General features: G+C 38.4%; 1 protein-coding gene across 1 annotated transcript in view; it reads left to right on the top strand.

Annotated features, from left to right (window-relative positions):
- The first annotated feature begins 1,662 nt into the window (after positions 1-1,662).
- MMP16 (matrix metallopeptidase 16) overlaps positions 1,663-25,499 on the top strand; it is a 166,037-nt gene continuing 142,200 nt past the window's right edge. The window contains exon 1 of the mRNA XM_059863264.1: positions 1,663-2,112. Coding sequence (XP_059719247.1) covers positions 1,981-2,112 — 132 coding nt within the window. The 5' untranslated portion in view covers positions 1,663-1,980. The remainder of the gene's footprint in view (positions 2,113-25,499) is intronic.

The raw sequence follows: 25,499 nt of genomic DNA, 5'->3' as shown, positions 1-25,499 counted from the left end.
CTGGCTTCATCAACCTCTTGCAGAAAGGTAATTTGTCCTGTCAGATGTACTGCACACCTATTAATACACTCCACAGTGATGCTTTTTTCTTTAATGGTAACACATTGCTGACTCATATTTACATTACAGCCTCCAGATTATTTTCTGAAGTGCTGTTATTTTACCAGTATCCTTTTGATTTTACTTTTTAATTTTTCTTCCCAAATATAATTTGCATGCGTCAGTATCACGTTTTCTCCTGCTTCTTCCAAGACATTTCTTTAACTTGTGCTTAATTATTCATTTCTTTAATTTGACTTCCCATATTTGTCACCAAAGTGCCAACAGGTCCATTTAGCTTGCTGACAGCTCTGTATGTCATAATTTCATAATTCACATCACTAAGTACCAGAACAGAATATGCCTTTAGATCAAGCACTTAACATGAAAAAAGTATATCACATAAGGATTACTTTTGATTAGGCAGATCATGACTCCTTCACATAACTTCCTTACTCTTAATATACAAAATGGTGGACAACCTAATACACTCCTACATTCTGCTACCAGGTGCAGTCAAAATTGTGTACATGTAGTCTGCATGTGTTTTAATTTCAGCCATTGGGCTCTTCTATCAGATTATGGAAATTTCACATCAGGTATGTCTTCTACTTCCTGTTTGTCCCATATAATGGCCAAGTATCTTCGCATATTTTTTGATAACCAAACAGAAAAAAAAAAAAAAATTACAATTTTAAATTCCTTTTTCTTTTTTCCTTTTTTTTTTTTTTTTTTTTTTGGTAAACTTGGAGTTTTGCTTTTCGTTTTTTTTTTTCCTCCTCTTTTTTCCCCAAGATGTCTTATTGCAGTATCATGTCCACTGATGTTATGGATCATCTCACCTTCCTTATACTGCATGACATATCAAAGGGTCGCATAAAAAGTTCCGTTTACTATTAAATCACTGCACGGGTAGTTCATCTGCCGAAATTGTAAGGCATTTTGAATATGACAATAACCAGCATGAAGTTAGTCTGTGCTATAGTATTTCACACGCTGATTTCCTTTAAGCGTATGGCCGTGCTTTCGGACGCATCAAGCAGAATTTCATCACCCAAGCAGCACCGCGAGCAGGGCAGCGCGGCGTTCCCGGGCCCGGGCACCGCGGGTGGCTCGGGATCGCTCGCTCCGCGCCGGGCGCCTCCCGTGGAGAGGGCGAGGAGGCTCCGTCACTCGTTCGGCTCCTGGGGACGGGACCGTGGGGAAAGGCCGCCGGCTGCTCCCGGGCCGCGGGTCCCCAGCCGCCGCCCACGGAGGCTCCGGGCCGCGGCCCACCGAGCGCGGCCGTGCAGCGCTGGCGCGCCGGGGCCGCCTGGTGGGGCCGTCGCCTTCAGGCCGCCTACGGGGCGGGGCCATGAAGGTTTCGGCTGAACATTCTGGAGTGGAGGGGAACGGCGGGGGGCGAGGCAGGGCAGGGCAGGGCAGGGCAGGGCAGGGCAGGGCAGGGCAGGGCAGGGCAGGGAGCCGAGCCGAGCCGAGCCGAGCCGAGCCGAGCCGAGCCGAGCCGAGCCGGACCGGGCCGATCCACGACAGAGAGCAGAGCCGAGCGGAGCCGGCCCGCCTACCCCGGGAGGAGGCGGAGGCTGAAGGGGAGGAGGCAGGAGAGGCGGAGGAGGCGGGAGCGGAGGGAGGACACGGGGAGGCGGCTGCTGCTGCTGGGCAGAGAGGAGTCGTGCAGGAGCAGCGCCTGTACTCGGACGCCACATTCCCTCTTTACGGGGCTGGTGGTGAGGATGAGCGAGAGCTGACCCTGCCGCGCCGCCGCCTGTGCTGTGAAGTGTCTGCTCCTCCTCCTCCTTCTCTTCCTCCTCCTCCCCGACTGTGGGTGAACCTGCGCTACGGGCTCCTCACCGACACGGGGGAGGCTGGTTTGTTTTGTGCATTTGTTTAAGGCAAAGAGAGAGAAAGAGAGGTCTTCCACCCGCTGAAGCACAGTTCACTATGATCGTACTCGCATCCAGCACTGGAAGCCGGTTGGATTTCGTTTCTCAATCCAGGGTGTTTTTCTTGCAAACCTTCATTTGGATTTTATGTGCCACAGTGTGCAAAGCGGAGCAGTATTTCAATGTGGAGGTAAGATCAGCCGGATGCGTGTGCGAGCGTGTGTGCTTCCCCCTCTCCGTTTCCTCCCTTCCCTTTTTTTATGTCCCTCAAATCAAATCAAATCAAATAGCCAGCCAGCCAGCCATGTCTTCCAGCAGCCAGGGCATACGTCTGTGTAGGCTTTCCTTCCAGCAGCCGGTAGCTAGCTCCCCTCCCCGCGCTGCCCCGCCTGATGGATGCGTTTCAGCCGGAGATCCCGTTATCCTGCCAGCGCGATGCCGGGCGCTGGAGCGCAGCCCGCGGGAGACGGGAAACCCTCACCCGGGCACGGAGGAAAGCTGGGGCGCAGTATGTACATGCAGCTCAGGAAAGGTTCGCTGAATGTCTTGGACTTAAGATACCACCGTATTGCTGAGTTTTCCCAGCCTTTTTTGGTTTGTTTTGTTTGGTTTTTTTTTTTTTTTTTCCCGAAGAAGAATGAATGAAAGAGCGTTATGAGGACAGGAGGAAGGAAACTTGAGATTTTTGGCACGTTTCTTTGTGGTAGAGCATCTGAAAAAAAAAAAAAAAAGAGCTTTTTCCCATGTAGATGTAAGAAAAAGAGTTGCCACTAGAAATAGTGAAACAAATGGCATAGAGGTGCAACTACAGCTCGGAAGTTAGGGGGTGTGGAAGACAAGGAAACAGCATTTTTTTTTCCGAGAGAAAATGAAGATTTAAATGTGGGGATACCAAGATGGGGCAAACCCTAAGAGCTTACACTTACAGTGACCATCCATTTCCAGTCACCTTTGTCTACACACCCAGTTTTCCCATTAGGAGTTTTTACATAATGCTTTCACTTAACTAATGTTTCTTTACTGACTTTTTATATCTTTGCATATGTTCTTTCCTCCTTTTTCTCTATCCTGTCACTCCATTTGTTCTGCTGAGATCCTTACTCTGCAGCAATGTGATGTGTCTATTTCCTTCTTTTCCTTGTCAATTCAACTTATTGATTTTTCTTGCTATGTCTCTGTAATTTATATGTGCTCTTTCAAACTCTTATACATAATTCTGGTATTCTCCTAGGTCGCTCTGTACCTTCACTTTCTTCTGTCCTGCCAGCCCCACTCAAAACTTTCTGCTGCACCCATACACCATCCTTTTTTGTTTTATACTCTCTTTAGTCTCCTGGGTTCCCGTGATACTTCCTTCCAGAAAAATGAAGTCTGTGTCCCTGTCTCACACATATGCACACTTGCTTATTTTATATCAGCTCTTGTTCTCACTCAGTGACACACATTCATGCTTCTTTCTCTGACAAGATTGCTCATGCAGATCCTCCTCTGTTACTAGACTGTTTATCTGAAATTCTTACCTGTATGTCTTCTCCCTCTGTTACATGCAAGATCACACAAGTGTATAAAGAACCCACATTTTCTTTCTCTAAGTTTGTTTTCATCCTACTCTTTCCTTCTCTACAGGCAGTTTCCTTTGCAATTCTCTCAGCTTAACAGCACTCATCCATTGATTCTTTCTTTGACTTCCATCTCTCCAGAAAGTACTGTCTTTTTACTCCATCATTAAAGTCTCTCTTGATTATAAATCCGAGTCTTTTTTCTCTGTCATCTGTGCTCTAGTCACTCATTTGATCCTTATCACAAATGTGCATCTCTGCTTCTATTGGATTGTGAGGTCTTTGGAGCAGGACTCATGTCTTCTCACATGTTTATCTGGTGTGTACCATGCTCAAGTCTGGAGTACAACTGTGAGACTTCTGCTATATGAATGTTAAAACTGCATATTTAAGAGCACAAATTGGTCTTTTATCTTTCTGCTCATGTCCTCAGCTGCCTTCTTCACTGATGAGCAGGGGAAGGAGCGTGGAAGAGAGGAAGTTGCTCTCTGCATCCTCCCCATGCTTCACAGGCTGGCCCCCTGCAGAGTATAGGGATGAAATTCCAGCGACAGAACTTTCTCCTCCCACAGCAGTCTGCTTTGCTGGCATCTGGCTCTGCTGGAGAGACAGGCAGCAGATGGAGCTAGTGTGGGAAGAGAAAAAGATTGGTTTAGTCAAGTGGAATATGAACAGGAGGCCAGCTCCTGTCAGGAGGAGGTTTTCTGAGGAAAGAAGGGAAACACTTCCATTTTTGCCGCCTCTTCCATATGGAAAACAGCACATCTTGAGGGTAAAGGCAATATCAGGAGCAAGAAACACTGTTGGAAAGAATGAAGTGGCATGTATGTGTGACAAGGGCACATATTTCTCCTTTTTGAAGTGTGCAGTCTTCTGCTCTTCTTTCCAGCCCTGCTGATAGCAGAGTATTATCATATACCAATGCTTCCAGTCTTTTCACATTTAAGTCTTTGAGCCACGCATTGCTGGGAGCCAGAAGAGTGTTCCAGGGGATTGCTGTATTATTTGAGAGTTATCCTAATATGGGCCTTTTTCCTAGGTCACTGCCTTTGACCACTGCTAGTGACATCGTCCTGGCCTAAATGAACTTCACATTTGCCCCAGAACAGCCGTTGCTGTGTTCATATTGTTTGGATAGTGCTGAAAATTCAATTTTCTTTTTGCTGGGAACAGCAAAAGCTAAAAGCATGGGAAATTTGAGGCAAAGGACTTGGCAACAGCAAGTATGTATTGTGCTGTAAAACTCTGCGTGTCAGCACAAGTGCATAAAGCAGCTGTACTTCAGAGTAAATTGTGAAAATCTAAGAAAGATTTCTTATGACAGTAAGAAAAAATATGCAAAGGAGGCTTCAGGAAAGAAGTAGTGGACATCTAATTGAATGAAATGTCACTGAAAAAATTTGCTTAGGATGGTTGTAAAGCAGATTTACTTTTCATTCTTTCTTGTCTTTAAATAAAATACAGGTAATACCTGTTGAACATTATAAAATGAGGAGATTATTTATTTCCTCTTGTTCTGTCTTGTTTAACCCACTTTCCTGATTGATAAGTAAAATCTGTGCAGTCTTGTTGAATTTTTTGGTTTGTTTGTTTCAGTGATTTGATCCAGGGCAGTTCTTAAGAGAGACACTACTGTAGTTCAAAGACATTAAATAACAGTGTTTCCTTTTAAAAGTAAAACACAAAGCTGAAATTTACAAGCTTGTATGAAAATTTCTGTTCCTTGTTATTTGTTGTCTCTGTAAAATTTCTATTAGCCATAGAACTGAATGGAGGAATTCCTCAAGCTTCCAATGATAGCTGAATTCAGCTGTCTATCCTGAAATGTATTAATGAATACAGTATTTCATGTAATAGCCACAACAAAATAGGCTGCAGATCATGGAGTATGGTACATGAGAGGGGCACGCTTGCACTTTGTATTGATGAGAGTTTTGTGCTAAAGCTTCATGAGACATGTTTATAACTGGTAGATTAAGAAATCATGATGAAATTTATGAATCACTTAGTCATATAGGAAGGAAGGTTCTTAGCATTAATTTTCAAAGTTCATTGATTATCAGTAGCATTTTTGTGAGACTTTGTTTCTGACATCATGACAAAAACTAAGGACTACACTCTTAGCTCCCTCTTTTAGAGCTGAACTATTGGTCCAAAACAGTGACTTCATTAAGTATATTACTGAAAGACTGTGTCATCAATGTTGAGTTTTGCTGCTATTTTCAACTATTACTGTACACTAGCAGGGCAAGATGTCCATCAATGAATGGCATTGAATGGAATAACAGTTACAAAAAGAACATTCGAGATATAAGACTGAATCAAACACATAGAGGCTAATTGTTACTAAAAAGTGATAGAGCAGCAGACAACCTTCATTCCACTACTGGGCTCCTCACTATAGTAATACAATTTTGTGTAGCTCAAATATAACTCCTTTGTGTGTTACTGGGAGTGTCTATAGATGGTCTTTCACAAGTATCTATATATGCATCTAGTGTGTATACATATATATATTTCCTTTCCTAAACTAAACAATATTGCACTGTTTGAGCTGGTATTGTTCTGCAAATTTACCTTCTAATGTCATCCATTAGCTTTTCTATATACTTGAATAATAAGTTTATATTTAATTACCCAATAAATATCTAATATTAAAAATAAAACAAATATTACCATTTTGTTATGGGACAAATGGTTATTGAAACAAAAATATCTTAAACAGAAGACAGGTTTAGCATGCATCTAAAATAGGATTGATCTCTGGAACATAAAGCTGCGAACTCTTACTTAGATTGGTATCTGCCTGAGCCCTGTCGAGGAAAGTGTTTTTAGAATTGCATCTAGTTTCATTGACTGTGTCTGTAATGTGGGAAACACTACAGAGAAAGCATGCCTCATCCTCTCTCTCCTCAAGCTGGCAGTTATGCTGTTTTCCTCCTTCTCTTGCTGAATGTATAGACTTGAATCCCTAGGGGAGGTCTTAAAATTACTCTTATTTTAGTGTGAGCAAATCTTTAAAACAATACAGTCATCTCCCATTTTCAAAAGTAGGGTAGTTAAATTGCATGTTGTGGAACAAAACACAGTGGAATCCAAACTTCAGAAAAATAACATCAGTTTCCTCCATGCTAATAAGTTTCTGAGAACCCCATTGTTTTCATTGTTAATAAACTTCACAATTAGCCTCCAGCTCCTGCTAAATGATAAGGCAAGACCTTTTATTCCATAAGCTCTTAGTCTTTTAGGCTTAAAACCAGACCAGTTTCATTCTTCAGCTGGCATCTGAAAAGGAATAAACACTTGGGAGGGGAATAAATCCTCCAAAGCACCTTTACACACTTTTGAACTAGTGGTCTTGGTTGTGAGGTTTATAGGCACAACACAGTTCTTCTATAGGTCATTAAAATGCAAGCTGAAAACCATGGAAAAGCAATTAATGTGGTTTTTCTATCAATAGTGCCATGTGTCCTAACAGGAATTTAGAGGATCTTCTGCACTGTTTTAGGTTACAGTCAGTATGCATGATTCTCAATTACTTAAACTCTGAATCTCATTCTTGCATAGGATATCAATGAAATGAACTGGACTTTCATTAGAACAAGGAGTTCAAACTGAAATTATTACAAAGATGTAGAGGAGTTACTGAATCAGGTGATGAAGATGATTAGTGGGTGAAATATTAGTCAAGGAAAATACAGATATAATGTGGTATATTTCCTGTTTGCTTATAGATACACAGAATAGCTCCTATAAATGTCTCTGGTGAGCAGATATATCTAGATAAGGAAAATAATTGGAAAATTATGTGTCTGATGGAAGGCAACAGAATGCTTTTCTCTCAAAGAAGGAGATTACCTACTATATAATGAACTGGTTCTCATTTGATATGAAGAAACACGTGAAAAAATAGTACTTAGTTGTTATAGTGCATTTACTACTGTAAAGTGTGAGATTATTTTGTGCTACTGACATTGCAGGGAAGTTCATGGATTCTGTTGCCTGTATTTTTCAAAGATTGGTTGGAAGAATGGTGCTTGTTCTTATGGCTTTACTGCTGACATACTATTTTATACCTTAGGTACAAAACATATTTGTTTTTTATTGTAGTTCAACTTGTTTTCCTGTTGTAAATTTTTGTCAGTTTAGTGTTTATGCATCACAGCTGTTAGTGGATCTCAATACTACTAAAGAAAAGAAATAAAATGGTTAAAGAGATTTATGTAATCACCTTATGTAGTGCAAGATAAAGCTGCAAAAACATGTATTCCTAATGTTTTCTAACATGAGAGCTCACTAAAATAAATACAATATTTATTGGCCAACCAGTAAACCTTGAACAAGCCCAATTCCATTATTTGGAAGGCATAATGTAAAACTTCTGCATAACCATTCATTGTTTCTTCAAAGTGGATATACTGTGTTCTTTAACTAGTTTAAGATTTATGCTGTTCTTTGTCAGTTTTATTTGAATCCATCTAAAAGGTCAGTGCTTGCTCTAGGCACCTCAGCTCTGCTTAAGCACTCAGCAAGACTGTGTTGTAAGAGTTTATAAAGATAGAATGTGGTCTTATATAGATTTTAAAGCATTTCAAACTGCATCTGTTTTTAGTATTTTAAATTCTGTCTCATTCTTGTACTTTATGGAATGATCATTTTATGATATTAAACATTGGAGGATTTTGTGTTGATACTGTTTGAAGATCCTTAGGAAACAACGTAACTTTAAAAAATTATTTTAATTACCCTATTTACATTGCTTAAATCTCAGCTCTCTATTTCAGATTCCAGTTTATTGTCTAACCTTTTTGCCATCCTCAAAATGCACTGTTGACCATAATCTGAAGGAGCAGGTTGAGTCTGTTTAATTTGTTATCTGTGATATGTCAAATGACAGATTTGGTTTCATTCTATATGAGGAAGGCCAGGATTAGTGCTGCAAACATGATTTTAGCTGGCACTGAAATGGATTTGAAAAATAATTATGATTAGAGCTTTATCCTTTAAAGGGAGGTCATGCTATTTGGAACCTTTATTTATTGGTTGCCTGGCAACTGTTCATTCATGTTCCTGCTTATCATCATTCATTGTAAGCATCTTTGCTGTGCACTAAGAGCAATTAAGTGGCAACACTTTATTTCTGTGATGAATTAAATTTGACATAAATTACACATGAAGGAAAAAATATTTCTGTAGTTTTACTTATTAACCAAAACTGTTGGTACAGTGTTTCCTTGCTTATTAACATCTGGTTTATACCAGCTGAGGAGTTCAGCTGTAATAATAATGATAATTCTAGCATAACTTTTGAGGTATTACAGCACATAATTGACTTAGGGGCTTGTTCAGGTATTTTTGCCATGTTTAGAAATTCCTGTTAATTTCAAGATCAAGGCTTCAGGGTGCTAGGAAACTTATGTCCCATTGATTTCAGAGCTTAATATCAGGCAATCCAATCTCAAGTATTGAAGATTAAAGCTTGAACCCAGTCATTGGGAAAGGGATTTCACATTCTAGATTTAAAACTGCTGTGCTAGGAGATGTGCAGGTGAAGCAATAAGAAGAACATTAAAGTCACTTGATGCTTTCTCTCTGTAGAACTACAGCAGTTTTTATTACGTGTAGAAAAAAACATAAAGCGTATTATTCAACAACTGCTTTGTGATTGTGGATGAAAATATTTTTCTCTCTTTATTAATTCATTATGAATCATACCAGGATTGACCCTTGTGTGGAATAGCAGTGTGGAATGAGACTGTTGGGTTATGGAGTATTTGTAGAGGATGTTTTTGTAATGAATATTGAAGAAAATTCCTTATGTCTGCATTTTAAAAGAGCATCTACACTCAGTGGCCAGGGCGGAAGTAGATTTATGATTCTGCTGCTACCACTTGGTAGGATTGCCTCTATTCTGGTTGGCTCAGTGCTTTGGAAAAGAGGCCATCTCTATTCACAGAGATGATAAGAATGTTATCAGCAGTAGTCAGCATAGGTTTACTAAGGGTAAATCATGCTTAACCAACCTTATTGAATTCTATGATGATACAACTGCCTGGACAGATGAGGGGGAGAGCAGTGGATATTGTCTGCCTTGACTTCAACAAGACTTTCAAAGCTGTCTCACTCAACATCCTCACAGGCGAACTCAGGAAATGTGAACTGTGTTATTGGACAGAGAGGTGGTGTGAGAACTGGCTGAACAGCAGATCCCAGAGGGCTGTAATCAGTGGCACAGGGTCTAGCTGGAGGCCTGTCAGTATTGGTGTCCCCCAAGGTTCAGTACTGGGCCCAGTACCATTTAACCTATTCATTGATGACTTGGGTGAAGGGGCAGAGGCCTCCTCAGCAAGTGCCCCAACAACACAAAGCTGGGAGGAGCAGCTGATAGCCCAGAGTGCTGAGCAGCCCTTCAGAATGACCTCGGCAGGCTGGAGAGATGGGCAGAGAAGAACCATCTGAAATTCAACCGAGGTGACTGCAGGGTTCTTCACCTGGAGAGGAACAACCCTGTGGACCAGTACAGACTGGGGATGACCTGCTGGAAAACAACTCTGTGGAGAAGGACCTGGGAGTTCTGTTGGACAGAAAGCCATCCATGAGCCAGGAGTGTGTCCTTGTGGCCGAGACAAAGGTAGCCTGGGATGCTGGGCCAAGAATTGCCAGCTGGTTGAGGGAGGTGATATTGTTGCTCTACTCAGCCCTAGTGAGGCCACGTCTGGAGAGCTGTGTCCAGTTTGGCCTCCTCAGTACAAGAATATCTCTCCTACAAGGACAGGCTGAGGGATCTGGGCCTTCTCAGCCTTGAGAAGAGATGACTGAGAGGGGATCCCATCAATATCTATCAGTATCTGGAGGGAGGGTGTCAAGAGGATGGAGCCAGGCTCTGCTCAGTGGTGCTGAGCAACAGTACAAGAGGCAGTGGGCAGAAACTGGAACACAGGAAGTTCCATGTGAATATGAGGAAGAACTTTACTCTTACTGGAACAGCATATGGAGTCTCCCTCACTGGAGATATTCAGGAACCATCTGGATACAATCCTGTGCCATGTGCTCTGGGATGCCCCTGCTTGAGCAGGGAGGTTGGACCAGACGACCCACTGTGGTACTTTCTAACCTGACCCATTCTATGATTATGTGGAAAAAATGTCCCTCTGTGACTGATGCCCTCTTCTTTGAGCTTCTGATTGTATTAACTCACAAGTACTCATCATATTATGACACAGTTAGGGGGAAAAAAGTAACTGCTGTAAGACAAATCTATATCAATTTTCATCAGATTTTCCCACTCATGTGACATATTTGTAATACATGAAGATTGTGTTGTGTGTTTTTTCTCTTTTAGGAAACAATTGAACTGGTTTCAAAGCTGTGTAGATATTTGGAAAAGATATACTAACCTCAGAAAATCTAGTCTTTAGTATTTTTTTCTCATGATATTATAGGGAAGAAGTTGTTTTATTTCATTGCTACTGTTCATTTTTTGCTGGGATGTAATCACAAATTCACTTACAGATATGAAATAGATGTTGGCAAGGGGAAGACTTAATTTCTTAGAAAATTACCAGCTGAAAGGCAGAAAGAAAATAATCAATTTCTTTGAAACATAGATAGTAAAACAGAAAAACAGGCCTCCCTTTCAATGGGAGGAAGTTACTTTATTTAAATGTATTGGTGGATATTTACAAAGTGTACAACAGAGGAAATTGCTTTCTTTTTGTATGGCATGTGGATCTGAAGGTGATGATCCTGTCACGTTTTTACCTCAGACATTGGTTGTGTGATGCTCTTCTAGGAAATTGCTTTGACCCACTGTCTTTGCAGAGAAATTGACAGATTGTATCTGTCTTTGTTGTGGTTTGTGTTTAATTGCAAGTGAAAGAAATGATCTTTCATGCACTAAAATGCATTACATTATTGTTATGAGAAGTAATAGAAATATATTGTTAACTCTACTGCATGATTTTGGTCTTGGCATGTGAGGCTTTTTTTTTTTTTTTTTCTCTCATTGCTTTTATGTATTTAGAAAAATGAAATAATTAAAAAAACCTCAAACCAACCCAGGACAGTGTTCTAGTGTTTGGTTTTTCTTGTTGCTTATGAAGTGCCGAGCTCTGATACTTCTGTCCTTCATTACTTGTACATGAAATGCCAGCTTTGCAAAGGTCTTTATTATATTTTTCTCTATTGCATCTATTTTCAAATATGTCGGGAAAAGTGTGTGATGTAAGTGACTGAGGCATTTTGCTGGGGGAGCTGAAGATCCAGGTTGTGTGTCCAGTTCCATTATGATGGATCCTGCAGTTTATCCATCTTTGTAACCTAGCTTGCAGAAGTGTGCATTGAACTAAGTGAAGAGTGTTTCCAGGCTACATATCAAGAGCAATCGAAGAAAAGCAGTGTAAAAGAGCCATGAATATATCTTCATCATTCTTTATGTTGGGACTGTTTCACTTTTTTTCATAAAGTGTAGTAGAGAGGTATCATAAAATATAAATACAGCATTTCAATTTAATAATCTGTATAGTGGTTCTAGAAGTGAATGTGTTTAAAAGAAAGTGCCAGAGTAGAAAAGACGATAGACATGTCTATAACAGTTTGAACATTGGTTTTGATTTTTTTGTGGTTGGTTTTTTTGGGTTTTAGTTTTTTGTTTGTTGTTTGTTTATTTGGTTTTGGTTTGGTCTTTTAAAATATGAGTACCAAAACTTGGTAGACAACACTGTTAGGATTAGGTGAAGGATGTCATTAGATAACTGGAGATAAAGAGGGTCACAGTCTCTTTCAGAATGAAAGTTTGAGTAAGATAATTTTTATTACCCAAACATACTCAAAATTATTTCAAATAAATTTAAAACTCTTAACAGTTAAATCAATTTTGGATGGGAATGTAAATGCCACAGAAAGCACAATTTAAAATTGTTCTGGTTTTGAGTGAATATACTCTTAAACAAGTAAATTGTTCCACAAACATTCATGTTTCCTTTTCATCGCAGTACTGAAGCTCCTCCTTTTGTATTTGAGTATTTGTGGATTTTTATGACATACAATAAAAGATGCACTGCTCCATGCATTTAATGTTTTGTATTAGGCACCACTAACAGGCAGCCATACTGCTCATATACCCCTGGGTGTTAAGAAATTAATGGGGAGAGGATAAGGTAAATAAGATTTGCTGTGATGATATGTTAAGTATGATATAAGTAGAAACTGAATATTTTTCCTCAAGGTTCCTGTACCGTCTGTTCACATTATGACTGTTTCAGAGTGACTTGGAGTCTCTGAATTCTCCTGTTGGTATTGACCAGAAGTGTGATTAAGTTGCTCATCTGTGCGTATCGAGCACCCCTTAAGGTGCCCTTGGCCAAGACGTGCACAAGGCTGGCAGAAATCACATGGGACCAACGAAAGTTTCCTCTTTAGGCTAGCAACAGGAAGCCAGTCTCTATGTTCTAAGTCAGCTCATACAACTCTAGACACTTCTATTTAGGTAACTAAAACCTGTTTCTAGTTTTAAATGATGCTGGAAAGTGATGAGACCTGTAGGGCTCACCAGGGTAGACAGTGGCATTCCAATGTCATGATTTGGGGTTGAACCCCTTCCCTCTGCAGTGGTAGGATTCATTATGCTCGTGTAGGGACCTGGTGCTGTTTAGGCCCTGTGGTCTGACTTGCATGGTCCCTAGATACTGTTCCAGAAAATCATGGGCCTCCTTAAAAATACAGTGATATATTTCCCATCCCCTGGTTAATGTAGTTCATCTCTAGATCACATCAGACACCTATACTGACAAAACCAAGAATAGAATTCCATCCTTATGTCACTACTGTTTTTACCCTGTCACTTTGATGCTCTGCACATGATTAAATAGATTAATCCCTTAGTGTAAAAGGTTAACACTACCTCACATCTAAGGATCTCACGTATTCTAAGTATTTAGTTAGGGATTTAAAGAACACATTTCGGTACTGTAACAAGGCAGTTTTGCCTTCAGCTGTAACAAGATCGGGCCTGAGCCTGTTCAAATCCATGTAAAACATGTTACCTAACTCAGAGCAAACACTTACGGCAGGTTTTATAAATTTACTGCTTCTGACTGTTATTTCGTGCCTTACCTTAAATGGTTTTAAAGGCTTTCTGTCCTAAACTTATAAACATCTAAACAGCTTGAGGGGAGAAAACAGAATGTTAAGCATTTTTATAAAAAGTATGTAATAAGAAAATATATTTTATAAGAATAAGCTCACTAAGTGTCTATTGCCTGATAGACAATCCCCAAGAAGATAAAACTGAAAATGACATTTTAATAATTTCTTTGGCTAAGAGCTCTTGGCCTTCAAGAATAATTATCTTGTTTCCAAGTACTTTTGTTATGTAAAGCAAAATGGGGATTAAGTCAACAAAAATTTTCATTTCTATGTTAATACCAGAATTTAGATCTCATCATAGGCAGGTATGTAATTTCATTGATTTATTTATACCACTTGCTTTAGGTCTTCAAAACAGTAATTGTAACTCTGTCAGATTAAGGGTGTAACTGACCAGCTTGTATTTATAAATTTGCTTATTTATCTCATTTTTAAATCCAAAATTTGAAATACTTTAGTATGCTACCTGAAATTCTATGTAGATGAGCTTTCTGCTAGCATGTAACTAGAGAGAGACTAGATCTGCTGTGGATTTTTAAGTCTGCCTTTGTGAAGAAAGAGTGACATATCTGCAATCTTTTAATCCAGAAGAGCTTCCTTTGTAATATATAGCTCTACTCTTGTTTGGCACTCACAGGCTCATTTAGAGATAAGACAGTATTTTAGATCCTTTGTGAATAATTCCATCATTTCTCCTGACTGTTAAGAGAATTTAGTCTTTTTCCCAGCAGTCAGATAAAGATATAATCATTGTTCTTCTTAGATTAGTTGCTTAGATGCTGTTTCCACCAAGATATTAGAGAATTTTTCTATATACAAGATCTTCCTCAGGAGGTGATGTCAATTTAATTTGGACCAAAAGTTTTGGATTCTATAGAAGTATATTCTTTCTCTAACTTTGCTCAAAATAAAAATTCTGTTTCATTAAAATGTCTTTATGAATATTCACTTCCATATCTAAATTTTCAGCACCAGAGGAAATGATTCTTAAGGTGAAACTAGGCTTTTAAAATGTTGGAACAATACATTCTGTGATGTTTTGTAAAAGTTACGAGTGATGACAGGGGAGCCTAAAGCAATTACTGCTTTTCTCATGTCCCGTTTCCAGTAATACAATAGAGAACTTCATCATGCCTGTTAGCTTTGTCCTGATAGCTAGAAAAGGAAAAAGGGACTTTTAAAGTTAAATGTCCTGTGGTCTGAGGGTTTTATAGGTTTTAACTTGTTTTTAGAAATAAAATAGCTAAACGTGTGGTTGAAAGTTGTGTAATGGTGTTTGGTGAAGTAACTAGAGAAAAAAAAAGTGGTTACTTTTTAAAATTTGAAACAAAGAATTCATAGAGTTGTTGAAAGAAGTCAAGAGCCTTCAGGGTTATATAGTAATGGAGAATATAATTTTCCTTCCTGCTTCCTTTTTTTTTTTTTTGGAGTTCATATACTACATATGTTTCAGTGATAAGAAGAAACTAGAGACAGGAAGAAAGAGAATCCACCCATATTAAATTTATTTTCTTTTTTGTAACTGTTATTTGTTTACTTGTGTACTTAGTAGGCTGGTAAAATATCTGGTCTTCATTGGGAAACTTAGATGAGACTCTAACTTCATGGAATTGTTGAGATTGTGCCATTAATTTCATTGCATCCAAAGTTTTACTCCAAGCTATTTGCAAAGCACTGAATTACTAAACATTTTAACTTAGTAATTTAAAAATATGTATATCATAGAATCACAGAATTATTTGGGTTGGAATGGACTTTTACGATTATCTAGTTCCATCCCCTCCTGCCATGAGCAGGGACACCTTCCACTAGACCAGGCTATTCAAAGTCATCCAACCTGGCCTTGGAAGGTTTCAGGAATGGGGCATCCACAGCTTCTCTCAGCAAACTGTGCCAGTCTCTCACTACCATTTTTCACCACAGTGAAAAATTTCTCCCTGACATCTAATTTAAACCTGCCCTCTTTCATTTTAAAGTCTTTGTCCTGTCACTACATACTTTTCTCAAAAGCCCCTCTCCAGATTTCTTGTTGGCCCCTTTATGTATCAGAATGCTGCTAGAAGGTCCCTAAAGCCTTCTCTTCTCCAGGTTGGGAATTCATATAAAAAAATTATAATATATATTTTATATGAATGTTTATTAAATATTTAAGATAAGTATTGGTGTGAAAATCCATAGGCTTAACCTATATATAAGGGGTGAAATTAGTACAAAAAGAAATGGAGATGCGCTATCTACGCATAAGCCGAATCTTGTAGTAGAAGAAAGTTTCAAATCATTAGAGGGGTGTTATTCTTGAAGCACTTTTTAAAAAGAACAGTAGTGGTGTCATTCAAAGAAGAAAAAGTTAACTTGAGGTGGAATCTAACTATTTCATGTGGGCCTTACAATGTATAACTTTACTCATCAGCAATAATGGACTGGATTCCTTCCTTGTTCTGTACTCTAACAGTAATTTCCTCCTCCAGAGAGGCTGATGGCTCTACTGACAGCTATTGGCTGTAAAGTTTATTCTTGTGCATTGGTGTATCTACCTTAAGAACCCTATAGCTATTTTATTAGACCAAAAATGTGGGCTGTATTGTATCAATACAGTTTCTGCTTCATTGCTTTTGTCATTTACACTTTTCAGTCACTGTGTGTGAAAGTGTCTTTTTTCCAACAACATTTAATTCAATGCTGAAAATTGTAAATAATGCCCACAGAGTCAACCATATCTGTTTGAAAATCATAAAAAAAGGCTTTTAGATTAATTTTGGTTGTCTTCTTTTTGAGCTCTTGGGTTCACTTCTTTTTGTTTTTTTCTTTTTGAAACAAGAATGGGGAATACGCAGTTAAAGAAGAAACAGAATATTTTCATTTTATACAGTTATCCAAGTCTTCAAGAAGCTTTCCAACAGTTTAACATGAAAGCTGTCTAACACTAGCCACACTGCTTTCTTCATACCTCTTTTCAGTTTTGATTGTCTTCAAAATTGTATTCGCTGCTATTTTTGCTCCTGTTAAAACCTGCCACTTCATAAGGTCAAAGTACTTCTAACTGCTGACAAACACTGTTTTTCATTATATGATGACTGTTAACATTACACAATTTGCATAGCACCTTTAAACTATTTAACAGTAGCTAACTGGCTGACCTTGTGCATCACTATTGCAGGAAATGCCTGTTTGATTCTAGGGCTTGGATGCCTATTTTTTGTAGCTGCAGGGACTGGGTAGCTCTCCTGAAATTTAGCTTTTATTTTTATAGGTGTCTCAACTTCTCCAGTAGGAACAGGAAAACACAGATTTGACTGCTTTTAAACTGTGTGACTTTGTTCTCTTGATTTAGTATTTTGTAGCATTTATGAGAGCCAAAAATAGGGCTGTAAGTGAGGTAGGTCCAGTATCGCAGAGGTTTAGGATTAGACCTTCAAAAGCATCATATCAAAGTACCAATATCAGTAGTGACATGTACTTTTAGTCATAAAGTAACATTAATTTTTGAACTAAGGAGTTTAATATAGATACTAGTATTTAAATAATACAAACAAATTTTTAGATTAATATTTAGATAATATAAATTCTCTGTTCACTTGTGTGGCTTGGTCCTTTTTATTTTGTTGTTTTATTTTATTTCACTCTGATTGAGATATAGGAAATTTAAGAAGACAAGACTGCTTAGTGGCTGACTGCTTAGGTAATATTTTCACGAGAAAAATACATTGATTGATACATACTCAATGAATATTGGCTGAAGGGAGGATGACACAACACTATAGACAGTTGACTGCCAACAATATAAACTAAAACTTCAAAATTACCATACTGATTGAATTCATGTCATGAATCAGGAGTTGAAAGTGAGAGGATGGCCTCTGGAAAACCTGCTGATAGAGATTCTACTTGTTCAAGAGTGCAGATGGGGAATTTATTTTAACCATATATATTTATAGTAGTGGGTATTTTAAATCAGCCACCCCATTTCTGTCCTGCAATTAAGAAAACATTCTTGGGGAGAAAGGTGACAGCAATGAATGAATTTCAAAAAGATAAAGAGAAACAGACTGTAATATGTCAGAAAAGCAGTGGATAGTATGTCTTTCACTTTTGAAAAAGCAGAAGAGGTAATGTAAAGAGGCATTGAACTTAGATTGTATTAATTGGGTTAGATTCAGCTCTTTAGCTGTAGTCCCACAAAGGATCTCTCCAAGTATAGGAGCACCCAAGTGTGGAGATGAAAGAATAGAATAAGCTCAAGCAGAAACATTGTTACCTCAGATCATGACTGACACAGCTGGCTCTACTGAAGCGTTCCCCTGCAGTTTGTATGTTTGCACTACCCCATAAATTCCATTAGATTGTAGATTGTAGATGGTGCAAATGTTACATTGTCACCTCACTGTCTGGGCTGTATCTTCAGGTAAAGTCTCACAGTAGATGAAATTTTGCTGGAAAACGTGTTACCCTTTATTGGGAAAATCAAATGCCCTTTGAGGCACGTGGATAGTTGTAAGCTGGTGACACAATTCATATCTGGGATATGATTCAGGAAAAAGAAGAAACTAATTCCTGGTGTCGCCTCTACTGAACATGAGGTAAGTCGAGAGAGTTTTCCAAGGCTCATCACTGTTTGGTACTTCCTAAGACTGTCAAGGAAGAATGCTACTGAGAATTGATCTGTACTATATTTTTGGGAACCGAGCCAGGATTTTCAACTTGTTTTCTGTGCTAGCAGCCCTCTGAACTCCTGTAGTAGCAATGGTGTAGCAATATTAGCCTTTAAGACCACATTCAGAGTAGTGCTTAGAGTCTTCCTCTGCTTTATTCCTTTCTATTTTTCTTTATAAACCTCAGCCTGGGACACAGCAGAGGACTTTAGCCTTGATCTGGTAAAGCATGCTTTTGAGAGCTGTGTTTAGGAAAGCTAGAACCAGTCAGGATCTTGAAGGGAGAAAGCCCAGAATGGCTTTTTGTCATTGATACTGTTTGCTTGCTCTGATAGCCTGTGAAATACTGCCTTCAGTATAAACTGTGTAAACAAAATCAAGCTTTTGATACCTACTGGGCTTATTACTCCTACACAAGTCAAATGTTTTCTCTTGATCTGACACCCTCCATTCTTGTTTTGAAAGCCACTTCTTAATCTCTGTGAGCAACTTTTCTCATGTCTGACCTTGTAGGTGAAGCTTCTGTGTGATGCAGCATTAACTGATTTGAAACTGAAATAAATAAAATGTTAATAGTGTTCAATTTATCTCTTTCATATCAGCAATACATACAGTGTTGCTGGTTTTGTTTTTGTTTTTTCTCAATGAATTAAAATTAATCTGGCTGTTCTATGCGGCACAGAATTTTTAAGTTTTTACACTATGAAGTATTTACGATTTCTGTCCTGTTCTGAAAGTGAACTCAAGAGTTACTGGATTGCACTTTTTCAGATCCTCACTTGTTCATACAGTTATTACCATATGATTTATAATATATGGTTCTTTCTCTCTGCTTTTTAACTAATTTATTTATTCTAAGCAGAAGAAAGGGTATTGAAAATACAGAGAGACTAGCAACAATGAAATCCTTACAGTGAAATTGTGTCCTGATTGAAAACAGCAGGAATTTTACTCTGACCTCTGTGTGCCTGTGGTTTCACCTGGAGCACTTCTCTTACAAAGCCTTCAGTTCAAGTGTGAGGGGTAATGTCTGAAGCTGTGAATCCCCTGTGACCAGCTAAAGTGCTTCATGTTACTTTGCTCTTTGCTCCCAGGATCAGTTCTTACTAATCCTTATCAGTGCTGTAGCTTGAGTGCTGCAGACTATGGGGTAGCTGTAATTCAGGGGAGTATTTCTTGCAGGATGATAATGTGGCTGATAATTTTCCAGAAATGTTTCAAGTGTGCTTGGCAAGTTATCTTCAGATTATTAAGACTAATTTTATTTTATTTTATTTTATTTTTTTAGTTAGAAAATGTTAAAATGCAAAAAAATATCAAGTGAGGTAACACAACTATTTCAGATGGGGAAACCTGATTAGGGATCCTTTCAATAAAGTGTCTAGAAATTTGCAGGGTAGTGTCTAAATTTAAGCCACTTGCAGATGTGGCAGATTGTTATCAATATGTTTAACTTATCTCTATCCACCTGATAGATATATACCAGATCACTAGAAATATTTTTCACAGAATTCACAGAATCACTAGGTTGGAAGAGACCTTCAAGATCATCAAGTCCAACCCATGCCCCAACATCTCAACTAAACCATGGCAACAAGTACCACATCCAATCTTAAACCATCCAGGGATGGTGACTCCACCACCTCCCTGGGCAGACCATTCCAGTACTTTATCACTCTTTCCATGAAAAGCTTTTTTCTTAATATCCAACCTGTATTTCCCTTGATGCAGCTTGAGACTGTGTCCCTGTATTTCATCATGATATAGAATGAGAACATGGTTTCTGCATCAACTTGAAATTATTCTCTCTTAAATTTGTTTATTGTGATCTGAATAATCACCAGTAGAACAAGGCATAAATGTTGTTACTTTGACCTAACCTTTTTGCTTGAATTTCTCCTAGGACAAATTATTTGCAGTTTCTTTCCATGTGGATGAGGAGAGTATGAGATAGATTGCACCACTGCCACTTCATTGGTATTAGCAGTGTTACTGCTTCTTTCTTAGGCCAAGGACCAAATTACGTGTTTCTTTTAAAATATATGAGATACTCATGTCACTATAGTGATGTATACTCTGTGATGCTGTTTGTGATATGCAAGGGGTATCTGTGCTACAGTACAGAGTAAACCACAGATATCCTGATAGTTATTGATTCTACCTGCTGTGCCTGATACTTGATTGGGCTCCCAATAGCAGTCATACACTTCTGTGCCTAACCCCAAAAATCCTCATATCCAAAGACAGAAAAGTAGTATGTGCATGAGTAGATCCAAACCTACATCACTTTACTCTTTTTGGACAGAGATCTAGGGGAGATCCCTTCCTAACTTTAAAATCTGTTTTGCTGTATTTCATTTTGCTAGTCAGCCTAGCATTTTGTTAAGCAATTGTCTTGGCTTACCCTGAGGAAGCAGCTGAGCCCTACACATCTCACTTTTCCCACGGTAGGATGGGGCAGGGAATTGGAAGGGTGAAAATGAGAAAATTTGTGGGTTTGGGTAAAGGCAGTTGTAGAGGTAAAGCAAAAGCTGTGCAAATGAGCAGAGCTAAGAGGATATTCTCCACTTCCCTTGGTTTAGCCATGCCTAGGAATGCTAGGCTCCATCTTGCATAACAGTGACTTGGAACTTGCCACAACCCTGAGTGTCCCCCCATACCTTCTTCTTCTCCCAGCTTTATATGCTGAATATAACACTAAATGGCATGGAATATCTCTTTGGTCAGTTAAGGTCAGATGTCCTGTCTGCATCCTGTATTTTTGTATTATTGCATATAAATGTGCCATTGTTCAAAATGCTTGACAAACGTCATCAAACAAGTTCTTGTAACTATAATAATGCTGAGTAAAAGTAATATCTCTGTACTTTCTGTAGCATTTTACAGGACATTTATTGAAACCTTGTGTGTGTGTGTATATATATATATATATATATATATATATATATATATATATATATGTTGGAAAATGGTAGTCCTTGTTCCAGACACTCTGTCAATCACTCTGCCACAGTCTCATAGTTCTTTCTGAGACTCCAGTCTATACCACTTCTACATTCTAGATGTGATCATTCTTTTTAAGTACCCCATTTGGCAAATGCCCACCATCCCCAGTGAATTCTATGGATCTATCTCATGCCATAAAAGTTACTATGATGTGGTGGTAAAGTTGTTATCATGGTGGTAAATCATGTTATGGATCCAAAAGTTCTTGCTTCAGGAGGCTTCCTCATATGTAGCAGTACAGGTTTAAGTGAGGTGTTTGGTAAAGTGATCTTTGTATCAAAAGCAAGCCACAATAAACCATGCTTGATGCCAATACATTTTTACTATTCTAGCCTTGGGAAACTTCAGCAGACCTTTGACAAAAGTATGCCCTCACTGTCCCAAATGGCATTTTTCTTATATGCTTTTATTAGTCTGTCATAGGTATATACATAAGGAAACTGATGTCATTTAATGTGCCTGAACCTTGCTACAAGAGACAGACCCAGACATCAGGATTTATATCTTTGGAAGAACAGTGTCAGACCACAGTGTCACACATTCTCCTCTTAATGAGCTTTAAAATCCTAGTGTACACTAGCACATAAGCCACACTGTCTGTGAAGGTTACACAGGATAAAAAGAAATAGGGATCAAATAACTAACATCAGAGTGCTTAAGAGATGCTAAAGGAACCTGGAGATGGAAAGAGACCCAAGCAACCATAAAGAAAGGAGAAAATTGCCTCCCTCTGTTTAAAGATGTGGCTTCCTCTGACAGAGGAAGCTTGTACATTCTACTCCATCTTTCCTTTCTCCTGGAAGGACAAAGAAGAAAGAATTAATTGCTCTGGGACAAGGTGAACATTAATACACCTCATGTAAATAACTATTTCTTTGCCCTCTTCTGTGTTAAAAGAATCCTGAGTTCTGTAAATGACATTTAGGTCTGCTGTAGGCCTCCTGTCCAGAGAAGATTGGAAGAGCAGACCAGTAGCTGAAAACTGAGTCTGAAGAACCCATTTCCTATGTCTTCTGTGTCCCACGTGATCATGATAACATAAGAGGAAGCTGTATGTCATGAAATGTGATTTTTCTGTGTTCCCTTTGTTTCTTTGACATATATCCTCAGCAGTCACTGAATCCATCTGTTACAACTTTTTCTAGGAAATTTTCATGCTAATTGTTCTTTCTATATTTTTCCCCATGTCCACTTATGCTAAAGGAAAAAGGTGTTCTAAAGGAAAAATGTATCAACAACCTATGCTATATCTTTGCACATTTTTGAAATAAATTAAGCTATTAAATATTATTTTCTTTTTACAAGCAACAGTTTTTTTAAGAAGAGAGTTACTAACCTAAGTAACTGCAAGAATTTACAAGGGTGTAAGTGCAATATTCCTGGGAGGATAGATAAATTTAAGGCAGCTGAATAACAGCCTTTTTTTTTTCTTTTTGCAAGCTGTGCATGTTCAGGAGAGGATAAAAGGCCTGGCTCTGTAATAGATTCCCTCAGTTGGTTAGAGTAGGGTGCTGATAACACCAAGGTTAGGGGTTCCATCCCCATACAGGCCATTCACTTAAGAGTTGGATTTAATGATCTTTGTGGGTCTCTTCCAACTCAGAATATTCTGTGACTCGAAATTAAATCTCTTCTAGTCCATTTAGATCAGCGTGGGCATCAAAATCATCAGTACATTTCCTCAGCTGTCCAACACTTGCTGGTGTTTGTGTTACCATATCTGGGTTTTTACACATTCATAATGAGGTCTTCAGATCCATGATAACCAGGCTGTTCTGTGTGCAGCCTTGGAAGCAAACCAGACCTGTCAAAGCCGATGGAAAATAAATGTAATGGCCAGCTGGCTTAGAAAGCTGCAGTTAGATCATCAAGAATGAAAACTCCCCTCAGAGCTCTTCTCTGCTCCTGAAGTGGCCTTTGGTGTTCCAGCAACAGATCATTCTATCCCTATCCGAGCTGCAAGGCTTTAAACTTAGGGGTTTTTAAGCATTTCATAATTGAGCAAAGGGACTATACTTGTTTTATTTTTCTGTCTGAAGGGTGTCAGAACATCAGCAGAGAATTTTTTGTGATTTAACATTCTCTTTCTAGACAAGGGAAATCTTGGTTTTGGTGTGATGAAATAGTGAAAAGATATCCCACATGCCTTCTGCCCAGAAAATATGTGATGACAAGAGTCAGTTTTCTGAATTGTTTTATGCCAATATATTACTCTGAAAAAAAAATCTTCTCTGTAATGTGTAAAAGTATTTTTTAAAACTCTTTTACCTCCTTAATAGTTAGATAGCAAAGACAAAATAAATTTGTTGACAGGGTGGGTTTTGGTGGGTGGACTGAGATTTAAACCAGGCCTGATGGTTCTGAAATCAGGGGTTTCCTGACTTTTATCTCCCCAATTTTTTTTTTCAGGAACTGCACTAATTTCCAATTTTTATCTGTCAGCCCTGCCTCAGTAGAATCTGGTCTCAAATTCTGTGTGGCTTACATGCATGCAATTGCTAGAGGCAACACTGTTGCAAAATGTAGAGGAACTCCTGTTCATGAACTTTATTTTGATCATGGAGAATCTCTGTAGGAATACTGAAAATCAGAAGAGGTCAATTATTTCTTCTCAGCCCTCTTGTACTTTGACTACCTCTTGTTTAGTAAAACAAAAATCTCTAAGGAGAAGTGATAGGCAATAATATTGCTGGAAAACATTGAGCCTAAGCAGAAGGTGGGATTAACAGTTATAGATAAAAAAAATAAAGGAATTGGTCCATACTAAACACAGGTTCTGCAGCCCTAACAGAAGTGTGTATGGAAGGCAGTGGGAGGCTCTGTAAGACCTTCCAGGGTAAGCAGTCAGAGATACTCTTCTGTTTTCAGGTTTACCACACAGAAGTCATGTGGTCCTCTTACTTATTAACTTGTGGTCTCATACTGTAAATTTTCCTATTATCACCTATAGAGAGCTCAGTATGGCTTGCAAAGGCTATATATATATATATATGTGTATATATATTACTATACTGTCTGAATGTGATGTCAGCATTCCAAAGAATCACTTTTTCCAATAAATGTGTAAGCTTGAGGACATGGGAATGTTTTAGTTCAAGGGGTTTTTTACTGTTTCTGAAGTAAACAGGGGTACAAGTGAGGGGAAAAAAAAGAATCAAGAAGTTTAGAAGGCTGCAGAATACAGTTTTTTAAAAGTTTTTACTTTATATAGCTAATGAAAAAATGACCAGGCTCTTGCTTTTGAGGTGGTTGTGGGTAAAAAATATGGTGATGTTTAATAACAGGTGCCCAGAGAACAAGATAATCAAGGAACAGCACTACACAGCAGGAGAAAAAAGAAAGAATATTGGTTATGAAGTTAAGCTGATCTACTATAAATACCTCAGAATATATTTTCATTTTTTTCATTCATAAAGCATGCAAAAATGCTGGTTTCATGTTAATGGAAAACATTTAGTGAGAAATAAAACAACCCTTCAATAAACACAGTTCAAAAGCATTTTTCCTCTTTGATGTAATATAGTTTTTCCATTTCTGACTGCTATTTTTTGTCTTTGATAATAAATACGTCTGTCTTTTTAATGAGTGATGAGAGAACTCTAAAAATCAGTATTTGACAGAAACTATGCAAAAAATGGTAAAAGAAATCTAAGCAATAAATCTTATTTCTGTTAGGATTTCATTTTACCCCTCCAACTCTATTTTAGTAACAAAAATGAGTTCTAAAGAAAATCTATCTTTAATAATTTTCCATCTGCATTGTATAGGATAACCTATTTGTTTGAAGAGCAGAAATAGCTCTTACTAATAATGGGGGGGTTAGTACTTCTTTCATGTAAAATAATAGTTGTGGCAGTCCAAATAGGAACTGCTTAATGACTCATTTGTCATTTCAGTCTTCCAGCACAGCTACAGAAGATGCTTTTATATCCTTATTTTGCTGCTTCTTTCTTTTTTTCTTTTCTTCTTTTATTATACCTATTGTTCACTGCTGAAATGAGCAGGGCTGCTCAGCTGATGCCGTTTTTCAGAGGCTCTCCCTGCAAGGGAGGGAGGTGAAGCTGCATGCAGGTCTCCATGGCGACCTTGGTCTTGGCCTGCTGCCTGCAGTCTGGCCTGCTCACAAAACGCTGTGCCATGATGAATTATTTAGTTCTGCTGAATCAAAAAAAAAAAAAAACCAAAAAAACAAAAACCATCAACGGGCTCCTAGTGAG

This window comes from Haemorhous mexicanus, chromosome 1, assembly GCF_027477595.1.
Source record: "Haemorhous mexicanus isolate bHaeMex1 chromosome 1, bHaeMex1.pri, whole genome shotgun sequence".
Classification (NCBI taxonomy): Eukaryota; Metazoa; Chordata; class Aves; order Passeriformes; family Fringillidae; genus Haemorhous; species Haemorhous mexicanus.
The sequence above is the reverse complement of the archived record's forward strand: the minus strand, read 5'-3'. Positions and strand labels throughout refer to the sequence as shown.